General features: G+C 58.1%; 1 protein-coding gene across 2 annotated transcripts; it reads right to left on the reverse strand.

Annotated features, from left to right (window-relative positions):
- Positions 1-2,062: 2,062 nt before the first annotated feature.
- On the reverse strand, positions 2,063-10,465 carry LOC129468389 (uncharacterized). Of its 2 annotated transcripts, none has more exons than XR_008652637.2 (2): positions 2,711-5,311; positions 2,063-2,417 (listed from the first exon to the last, which is right to left on the reverse strand). XR_008652637.2 is itself a non-coding variant. In XM_063623042.1 (2 exons), exons 1-2 carry the CDS (start codon positions 10,403-10,405, stop codon positions 2,166-2,168), a joined length of 384 nt encoding a protein of 127 aa, XP_063479112.1. In that variant the 5' UTR covers positions 10,406-10,465; the 3' UTR covers positions 2,063-2,165. The 2 variants fall into 2 exon arrangements, 1 of the variants encoding a protein (XP_063479112.1); XM_063623042.1 differs by lacking the exon at positions 2,711-5,311 and adding an exon at positions 10,274-10,465.
- Between the last annotated feature and the right edge of the window lie 217 nt (positions 10,466-10,682).

Consider the following 10,682-nt stretch of genomic DNA (forward strand, 5'->3'; position numbering starts at 1 on the left):
AGTGCTCTGTCTCCAATCTGCAGCTACTTGAGCCATGCACCTTGGCCTCCATGGCTCCATCTGTAAGGGGCACGCTGTCACGTTTTTCTCCACCCAACGCTGCCCTGACGGCTATGTGGCCCCACTCCCTCCCTGGGCTCCTAAAGCTTCATCCACAGCCGGAATCTGCACAGGCGCTGCTCTCAGCACTCCCATTGCCAGATCTGCAGCATGCAAGCCTCCCCTGGGCTCTGGGGACAGAACTCAGCATGCTGGGGAAGATGCAGAGGCAGGACTGTGGCCGGCAGGATGGCTGGGGTCAGAGCCTGGCTCTGGTATCGGGTGGCTTCTCCCTGTGGCCTTCAGAGGCCTGTCCTTCCCAGGCCTGCTGCAAGGACAGGGGCCACCAACCTCAGTGCTACTGAAACCACAGCCCTCTCCTCAACCATGTCCTCCACCCTCCAGCTTCCCTGGCTGAACTCAGACCCCACCTGGGTCCTCGCCTGCCTTCTCTGCCAGGCAGACTCCTGCTTACCTCCAAGACAAAGCTCCAGGCCCCCTCGCCCAGAAGCCTACACTGCCTCCTCGCTGGGCAAGGCCCTGATGAGGGAGGCTGGGGGCCATGGAACCCTGTCTGGGTCCTGGGAAGGCTTCCTGGAGGAGGTAATGATGGAGCAGAAGTTTAAGTCAAAAGGAGGCAAGAAGGAGCTATTGAGGAAGGCAGGTTGGAGTCTGTCGAGGGCCCTTGCCATCCCGAGGTGTTGACCACTTTACGCTGTGGCCTCTGCAGGGGCTAGGCCAAGTCCCTTCCAAGAGCCTGGCATGCACACGGTGAGTGCCAATATATTGACTATCTGACCTTTGAAAAATAACACATGTGGAATATTGAATCTTGGTCATACTCACATTGTTGAGCCCATCTGTCTCTATGTCCATGGTATTTCGCAGTACAGTGTATTTTTAAAATATGGCCTTATTATTTTTAAAGATTGTTTCCATCAATTTTCCTGCAATCTTCAAAGTTTGAATTCATCTTTCTTTCTTTCTTTTTCTTTTTTTTTTTTGAGAGGGAGCCTTGCTCTGTTGCCCAGGCTGGAGTGCAGTGGTGCAATCTCGGCTCACTGCAGCCTCCACCTCCCGGGTTCAAGTGATTCTCCTGCCTCAGCCTCTCGAGTAGCTGGGATTACAGGTGCCTTCAACCACACCCAGCTAATTTTTGGGGCTGTTTGTTTGTTTGTTTGTTTTGAGATGGAGTCTCACTCTGTCACCCAGGCTGGAGTGCAGTGGCGCGATCTTGGCTCACTGCAACCTTTTCCTCCTGGGTTCAAGCGATTCTTATGCCTCAGCCTCCCGAGCAGCTGGGATTAAAGGCACCCGCCACCATGCCTGACTAATTTTTGTATTTTTAGTAGAGACAGTTTTATCAAATTAGCCAGGCTGAACTCGAACTCCTGACCTCTAGTAATATGCCCACCTCGGCCTCCGAAAGTGTTGGGATTACAGGCATGAGCCACCGCGCCCGGCCTGGATCAATCTTCATTAATCCAAAGGTCATGATCTACCCAGAAGTGTTCACTGATAGCTCACATTCACATTTTAACGGCCCCAGAATGTGAATCTGTGCTGTCCATGGACACTTCTGGGTAGATGATGACATTTGGATCAAGAAAATTGTCTCTCTCTGCAGGGATGGGGTACCTTGTGAGCACACGGCAGGTTCTCAGTTCTGATATTTTGTGTTGAAATGTGTAAATATTTCAGCCCAAAGTTTCCCACAGGTGCTGTCTTTTGGCCTCCGTTCGGAGTAAAATATTTAACAAATATTCGTACAAGACAAATCTCGTCAAATAAATTGCTTCTATGATGATTTTTAATGATTCTTCAAACGTATGTGCTGCAAAACTGTGGGCCTACTTAATTCCATTCCATTTCAATCCAGAATATAAATTTATCCAATTAATAGCAGGAACTCCATGAGCTGATGCTCCCCAAGGTTCAGGATGTTCCCAAGGACACAGGTACGATTTCCAAATGAAATCTTGTCACTTTCTGAGCCTTCACTAGTGAATGTGATCAATTCCTGTCTGGCTTCTGTAGGGATGACTGAATTTTAATGTCTTTTGCTTTGCAAGCCGTGTTTCCAATCATTGCAATTCTACATTTCAAAGCTGAAGTGTTTTGGTGCTTCATTTGTTGAAGTCTTTGATTACACTTCTGATTTTTTTTTTTTTAACAAACCACAAGCAAAATTTAGAGAACCTGTTTCCAAAGACACGCATGAGCATGGCAGGTCTCCTGGGCTTGTCCTCGAAGCAGCGTTCTGGAGGCTTCTGTGCTTGGGAGGCGAGAGGCTGGCAAGGCTGGAGTCTCTTTGCCAGAGCGGCTCCGTGAAGGTGACACCGCATTGTCTCAGATGCGTTGCCGTGCAGGTCCTGTGACTGGGCACACGGGAAGACAGTGGCAAAGGTGAATAACCACAGCCTCTGCTTTGCCGCTTGGTCACAGCCACAGTTATGAATTCTGTGAGTGTCACCGCCAAGCTCGTCTCTACCCCATTTGGTGTCTGACTTTAATGAGAACATTGCTTTTACCACAGAATTTCTATGTCTATCATCATTGCAAAAACAAACAATTTTGCCTTCGTGCTGAACTTTTAAAGTGAATTCGCAAGAGCGTTCACGATCATGTCTAATGAATCACTCTAGACAGAATCAACTTCTAAAAGCTTTACCTTGATTGCATAGATCGGGTGAAAAATCCAGCTGCCGTTGGAATTTGCAATTTGCTGGTGGTGTCTCAGGAGTAGGGGTGGTCCCAGCTGTCCCCAGCCAGGGTGGCTGCAAGTTCCATCCCAGGGTTCGCCTCAAGCTGCCCTGCCCAGCTTCTAGAAGCACAGGCCGCTACGGCCCAGGGCCCCAGGTACCTGCCAAGGTGCAGCCAGCCCCTGGGAGGCCAGGGTCTGAGAGGTAGGCCTCATGAGGACATGTGGGTTTTTCACTGGCTCATAGCCACACACAGTCTGAGGTGGTGGGCGGGTCTTAGTCCCCTGAGACACAAGTGGGGAAACAGGCTCTGGGTCAGCAGGTGCCTCACCCAGGTTGAGACAGGGCGGAACGGAGACTGAACCCACGTCTAGCCATGCCTGCCTGGTGGGCAAGGCCGGGGGCATGAGGGTGTGCGGGTACTGCATGTGGGGAAGGGAACACAGGGCCCTGGCCGGAGGTGGCTCCCCAGGATATATGGTTCCAACGCCACTTCTCTTACCAGCCTGAAATGCCACCGTTTGGCTTCATGTCGTGGCTTGATGCCTCACGTGGCATCTCCTGTCCTCGCTGGCCCCTGAGCCCTTCTGTGGTCAGGCATGTCCTATCTCGTGGGGTTCCATGGGACACTGTTTGGGAATCACTGAGTGATCTGTGCATTAAAAGCAGTTGCACTGAGAGGGCTTCCAGGGGCTGGTGTAGCCTGGCCCAGCAGAGGAGGCCTGGTCTATGGGCAGTTGCCAGGCTTCTCAGCCTCACAGTGCTGCTTCCTTCCTGTTCAGCCTCCAGCAGGTCCCCTCCTCCGCCTCAGTTTCCCCACTTGTAAAATGGGGTGACTGACCTGCAGGATGTCCCTTCTCATGTTGTCAGGAGCTGATTCCCCAGGGCCTTGAGCACATGAGGCAGGAGGGGACCTGCCAGGCCAGAGGCTGCTCACACGTCCCAGCCAGGCCCCAGTGGGGCCCCAGCCTGCTCACCACAGCCCCAGACCACAGCTGCCAAGGCCTCCTGAGGCGGCCCCCGCAGCCCAGGGCCCTGCCCAGACAGGGAAGCCCGGGAGCAGGGGGGAGAGTCGGTTCCACAGGGCTTAGGTGTTCCCAGGAAAGGCAGCTCCGGGCAGCCGCTGCCAAGACGCCAGAGGGCCACCTGAAGAGGGATGCCCCGGGCTGGGCGGGAGCTCTCTCCAGAGGCTGCTGTGTGTGGGCGAGGGGTCTGGGGTGTTCAGGTCTTGGGGCTCTGGGCCAGCCCTTCTCCTTCCAGAGAGGGTCTCTGCAAATGGCTGTCTGCGTGGACCGGGGAGCAGCGTGACCACACCCAGGGGTGCAGAGATGGGGGCTTAAGAGTGCCCCGGGCCCGGGTGTGGCTGAGGAGACGGAGGGGTTGTTGCCCACTTCAGTCAAGAGAGTCAGGGCAGGCCTGGTGGCACCCCGGTTGGCACACCCCTTCGTGGGCTGTCCGGGTGAGGTGGGTGGGGCTGGGACTCTGCTGGTTCTGGTTGCTATAGGCACTGATCCCCCGGGGCACGGGCTCAGCCTGCTCATTTGTTCATTCCACGCACACAGACCACACTCGAAGATGGCCTTTGGGGTGTCTGGCCTGGGGTGGGGGCCACAGGGGCTCATAGCTTGGAGGGGAAGAGAGGCAGAGGGAGACAGATCAGGCAGGGATAGGCTGCTGGGTGGGGAAGGGGCGCTGTGCACACAGGTGTGGCCGATTCCGGGGGTGGGGTGCTAGGTGTCCACACTCACTCCCAACAGTACTTAGCTACTTCCCGTGGGGCACAGGCGCGTGTGGGCACTGGGCCACCGCAGTGAACAAGACAGACCAAAGCCTGCCTCCCTGGATGGCCGCTCCAGCACAGACACAGAAAACGAAAGAGGAAGGGAAGTACTGGGCTGTGATGAAGATCCTGCAGGGCCACTGGGCTGGCACAGGGTGGGGCCCTGAGGGATGGGGTGGAAGTGGGGCCTCACCGAGAAGTGTCCCCACAGCCAAGACCTGAAGGCGGGGAGAGAGTGGGCCCCAGGGTGTTGGGCGCATGGGAGGAGCAGCAGAGGATGAGGAGGACTGAGGCCCAGAAAACATCTGTGGCTGGGGTGGGTGAGGCCAGGTGTGAGGGTGCGAGGACGCGGGGTGAGCACTGCCCCGAGCAGAGGCTGTTGGGGGCCGGGGGGACATGGGGCAGGTGCTGCTGCAGCCACCAGGAGAGGGAGGGCGGTGCTGGGACTTGGGATAGAGACGTCTGGTTCTGAACACACCATGGAGGTGGGGCCAGCGGGGTTGGCTGAAGGACAGACGGGGCTGGGAGAATGGCAGGTATGGGAGGGCCCAGGGCTACGGCCTGAGCTCCTGGGAGGAAGGAGGCAAGGGCTGTGCGGGAAGCTGGGAAGGGGTGGGAGCAGGGAGGAAGATGGTTTCTCAGACAAGGTCCTCTGGAGAAATGACGCTGGTCTTGGGCCGAAAGTTGGTTTTAGGTCTGACGGGACATGGAGGGCCCTTGCTCGTGGGGTCTAGCGGTGCCTCCCTTTCTCAGTCTGGCAGCCTGATTACTGCACACATCCCAACGCACCTCCCTGCCCCTCACACACACGCCCCCTCACACACACACCCCTCACACACACGCCCCCCCCACACACGCCCCTCACACACACGCCCCCTCACACACACACCCCTCACACACACACCCCTCACACACACGCCCCCTCACACACACGCCCCCTCACACACACACCCCTCACACACACGCCCCCGCACACACACACCCCTCACACACATGCCCCGCACACACATGCCCCACACCCTGTGCAGCCTGTGGGACACAGTGCACCCCCGTGGGTGTGGGAGGAAGGGCTGATGGCTTTCCTATTCTTATCACGTGCCAAGCTCTGGGACTGGTGGTCCGACCCAGGCCTTGCGACCCCCTGGGACGCAAACATGATTTATCCCCAATTTTTGCAGCTCTGAAAACTAAGTTGAGGCCAGAGGGAGGGAGTGACTTGCCCAGAGCCTCGCGCTGGTTCCCAGGGGAGAGGGGAAGGGCAGAGCTCATCAGGGCCCCAGGACCCTGCCTCCGGGGTGGGGGCCTCTTGTCCTGTTTTCCCATGGAGCATCGGTCCCTCACCCGGGCCACAGAGCCAGTACCGGGATTTGGACGGGGGCCGCCGGAGGCCAAAGCCGCTGTTTTTCCAGGGCTCTTGCCTGCCTCTGGGACCTGTGGGAATTTTCCCTCCCGAGAGCCCTGAAAGGCCGTGGGGGCGGGGTGCTGAGTCCCGCTGATGGAGGCGAAAGGGCCACACGCTTTTTGTGGTCGAATTATCCAAACAGTGAATGGCTGCATCCGCCCGGGCGGCTGTGAACCGGGCGGCTTTGTCCAGTCCTGAGAACAGCGGCGCGGAGGGGCCAGACAAAGCCGGCGCTGACGCCGCCTTTTCCATGGTCTTTTTCCACGGTCCGGCACAAAGCCAGGCCCAGTGACTGTGGCGGGAGGGGGCTCGGGCTTTAGTCACGGCCCCGCCGGGAGGGCGAGGGGCCCCACCGGAGCTTCCCATCAGGATGGGAACAAAATGGGGTGGGCCGGCTCGCTGACGGTCCTCTCCATCCTTGAAAGGCCCCCCAACCCCCAGAGGAGGCCTGAGAGGGACAGCAAGAGACACTCAGGTCCCTGCTGCCATCAGCACCCACCCAGCCTGGCCCCAAGGCTGGATGCCATCTTCCAGATGGCGCCTGGCTACTCGGATGGACCTCAGACCCCTGGCTGGCCTCTCCATGCCTGGGTGGGCAAGACCCTTTTAGCCTGATGGCCAGCCACCCCCAAAGGAGCCCAGCCAGCAACGCTAAAGCTGATGTCTCAGAAAGAGTCCATGTGCTTCAGGGGCAGAGGGGACAGCAGAATGTCCCCTCTTTGGGGCCGCGGCTGGGAGGCCCTCATCCTCATCGCTGTGTTCAGGGACGGCCTGTCCTGGGGGCTCAGTGCTGCCCCTGGCATAGGTGGCCAAGGAGTGACCACAGGCCAGAAGCCAAGCCAGGCCCCCGCCAGGCCACCTTCTGCTCCAGATGGCAGTGTGCCCCTCTGCCAGGGGTCAGAGTGAGGCCTGAGATGCAGGGAAGGGTGGGGCCAAGGGGGGCCCAGAAGAGGAGCCCGCAGCGGGCAGCAAGGACCCTGGATCCCGTCCTGGCTCGGACACCTGGAGCCGGACCGTAGCAGGAGGCCTCTGGCTGCCCTGGGCCTCGCCTGCCTGAGGGTTTTTTGAGGGTCAGAGACTGAGCCCTGGGCCTGTCAACGAGCAGGCGACCCCATACTTGTGCCCAGGGTCCACGGCCGACCTGGGCAAGGAGGGACTGCGGGTAGCCTTGGGCCAACAGCAGGTGTGGGGTTTTGAGGGGCCAGGCAGGGAGAGAATCTGAGTGGGCATCGGGTGGGTGGGGGCCCTGCCGTGAGAGCACCCGGGGGCTTGGTGAGAGCCGAGGGCAGGGGGCGTGGGCTCATTTCTGCGTTTAGAAAACTCTTCCCAAGCTGTCCAGGGAGAGCTGGAATGGAAGTGCTTGGTGGGTCTGTGAGGGCCGCTGCAGGCATTCTAAGAGCTGGTGTCTATTCAAGAGGAGAGACAGTGGGGAGCTGGGGTGCCCGGGTGAGCTGGCACAGGGTGCGGGGCATGTGTGTGAGGGGCAGGGGAGGTGTGTTGGGATGTGTGCAGTAATCAGGAAGAAGGCCTCCTCTGGGAACTGGGGTGCCCGGGTAAGCTGGAAGAAGGGTCAGGTCTGGGGCTGAGCAAGGGGACTGTGCCTGGGAGGAGCATGTTCTGGAGGCCAGAAGAGCAGGCGGGTAGCCCCGCCGTCCACCAGCCTCTCACATGCCATGATTACATCGCCAAGTCTGCAAGAGTGCCCCTGTGGGTGCCGTGTCACTTACATCTAGGGAAACTGAGGCACAAAATGACTCACCAGAGCCAGAGCTAGGACCAAGGTGGGCCCCACTTCAGCTGGGACCGACGCCACAGCTCATCCTGAGACCTCATGCCATCCTGGGGGAAGCTCACCCTGTCCCCACGGGGACTCCCAGCCCTGTCCCACATGGGACCCGGGTGCAGGGCCTGTGGGGAAGTGCCTGGGCCTTGGCCAGGAGTGGGTCATCTTTCCTCAGCCAAAGTGGGGCGTGCCCAGCCAGAAGGTGGAGCCCCCGGTATCACTCGGCCCTGCCACCCTCTGAAGCCTGCCCCAACTCCCATCTGGGGCCGGTCAGCTCTGCTCATAGCCAAGAGCCTGTGGCAGCCGTGGGGGCAGGGAGGACAGCCCTGGCTTCACCCCAGTGGGAAAGGCAGGTTCTGACGAGGAAGCAACTGGGCAGGTCCAGCCCCCATCAGTGGTGCCCAGGGAGGCTGTCCAGGCACCCTCCTGGCCTGGCTACCAGGCTGCGGCCACAGTCTTCCACCAGGATGTGACCAAAGGCCTGGCCGAGGTCTGCGGGCCACCTGGAGGACACTTGGAGGGCCGGGAGTGTGTGTGCATGTTAGTACGTGCGTGAATTTGTGAGTGTGTGTGTGGGGGTGTGTGTATGAGAGTGCCTGTGTGTGCATGAGTACGTGCGTGAATGTGTGAGTGTGCGTGTGGGTGTGTATGAGAGTGCATGTGTGTGTGAATGTGAGTACATGTGAGTGTGAATGTGTGTGAGAAAGCGTGAATGTGTGTATGAATGTGTGTGAGAAAGTGTGAATGCGTGAGTGCGTGTGTGAGCATGAATGTGAATGTGTGTGACTGTGTGTGTGAACGTGCATGTGTGAGTGCATGCATGAGTGAATGTGCATGTGTGATGGGAGTGTGCATGTGTGTGATTGTGAATGCATGTGTATGAATGTGTGTGAGTGCATGTGTGTGTGTATGTGTGTGAGTGCCTTGTGTGCGTGAGAATGTGAATGTGTGTGAATGTGTGTGAATGTGTGTGTGCATGTGTGAATGTGTGTGCATGTGTGTGCATGCGTGTGTGAATGTGTGTGTGAATGTATGTGTGTGAATGTGTGTGTGAATGTGTGTGTGCATATGTGTGCGTGTGTGCATGTGTGTGCATGTGTGTAAATGTGTGTGTGAATGTGTGTGTGCATGTGTGCATGTGTGTGAATGTGTGTGAATGTGTGTGCATGTGTGTGTGAATGTGTGAATGTGTGTGTGAATGTGTGTGCATGTGTGTGTGAATGTGTGTGTGAATGTGTGTGTGTGTGAATGTGTGTGCATGTGTGTGTGAATGTGTGTGCATGTGTGTGTGCATGTGTGTGTGTGCATGTGTGTGTGCATGTGTGTGTGAATGTGTGTGTGCATGTGTGTGTGCATGTGTGTGTACGTATGTAGCCTGCCTGGGCTCTGGCACCATGGGGACCCTGTGGTCAGGTGTCTCTGCTCCCACAGTCTCTGCTCCTGGCCTCCTCTCTGAGCCTCCATCTCCCTGACTCTCCAGTGAGGGTGAAAATGCTCACAAAACCGTTATGAACAATAGGAAATGAGGTGATTTGTACAAATCAGCACTGCTCTTGGCACATAGCCGTTGCCCAAAAAATGGTAACTTGCCCTTTGCATGACCCAGAACCTTTAGGGGCCTGGCCACGGTGTCGCAGAGAAGCAGCCGCTGTCTGCACCATTGCAGGCTCCAGATACTCCCGGCTCTCAGCAAACATTTCCCGGGGTCCTACAGCAGGCCCTGGGTCCGGCTGGGGCCAAGGATCCCGTGGTGATCAGAACATGGTCCCTACTCTTTAGTGAACTCTGATCAGCGCAGGAGATGGAAACTTCGCCTACCACCATATGGTGGCTGTGGGAGGGGAAGTGTGTGTGTGCATGCGTGAGTGTGTGAGTACGTGTGTGTGTGCATGTGTGAGCATGTGAGTACGTGTGTATGTGATATTTGAAGCATGGCCAGCCCCTAGGCTTGCTGGGCTGGGGTGCAGTCAGGGAGGGCTTCCTGGAGGAGGGAGCATCCGAGTGAAATATGTAGAAAGACTATGCATGGGCCTGGGTGATAGAGAGAAGAACTGCCAGGAGAGGGGTGGGAAGGAGGGTGCTGGGGTGGGTGGGGCCAGGGGTTGTACCTAAGCAAGGTGCCCTGAATCAGGCAGGCTCTGAGTCCTTCCAGGCCCTCCCTCCCGAGAACCTGACATGGAGGGCCTGGGACCACATGGCCCCCTCAGACCCTCCTTAGGTGGCACCAGAAGATGCGTCAGGCCCTAGTGTTGGGGGCAGGCCGGGTGCAGGGTGCCCCGGATGAGGAGGAGGCCCAGCCCAGTGCTCGTCAGTGCCCTGGGCCCCCTCTGCCCCCTTCCAGATGCAGATGGCAGCACTGGGCTCGCATGGGGCAGAGACCACTGAGGTCTGGGGCTGGGACCTGCTTCAGCGGGCATTCAAGCAGAGTGCGTCTGGCCCGAAGCCACCTGGGAATGGCATTTGTATCGTGAATGAGGGCGGAGGGGAGCATGCATCTCTGACAAGCCCACTAATGTGTTTGGAGAGAGCCAGCGAGCAGCCCTGGATGCTCGGTCACTGCTGCTCACCCGGTCAGCCGCCTTTGTTCTCCCGGGCCCCTGGGCGCTGGAGTCGCTGTCACGTGACATTGTCCCAGTCAGTGGAATCCGATTCTGCTTCTGAGGCAGGTCCTGTTCAGACTGAAGTGGGGGATGCACCATAGGCCCAGGACCCCACGGCCGCCGCTGGTCCCTCCAGGCCTCACCACCAGGCTCCTCCCTCCACACCTGACACCCCCAGCTCCACCAGCACAGGAAGAGGGCACATGTTCACCCCTCCACCCACCCCACCACCCCTAGTTCACACCTGGCAGGGAGACCCCCTGGGCAGTGGGAGTGGTGAGCTGAGATGGATGAGGCAGGCTGTGGTGGCAAGGGGACAGTCAGGGACAGAGGGGGTACACTGAAGATGAGCGTGAAGAGCAGGGGAGGCATGGAG

Source organism: Symphalangus syndactylus, chromosome 18 (assembly GCF_028878055.3).
Source record: "Symphalangus syndactylus isolate Jambi chromosome 18, NHGRI_mSymSyn1-v2.1_pri, whole genome shotgun sequence".
Taxonomy (NCBI): Eukaryota; Metazoa; Chordata; class Mammalia; order Primates; family Hylobatidae; genus Symphalangus; species Symphalangus syndactylus.

What these genes read in the sequence shown, in the direction of transcription:
- LOC129468389 (XM_063623042.1), bottom strand. Translation starts at nt 10,405, where the DNA reads ATGGTGCATCCCCCACTTCAGTCTGAACAGGACCTGCCTCAGAAGCAG. An exon ending in GAACAAAGGCGGCTGACCGG is followed by an intron (nt 2,418 to 10,273) that starts GTGAGCAGCAGT and finishes CCGTGTGCCCAG; the next exon opens with TCACAGGACCTGCACGGCAA.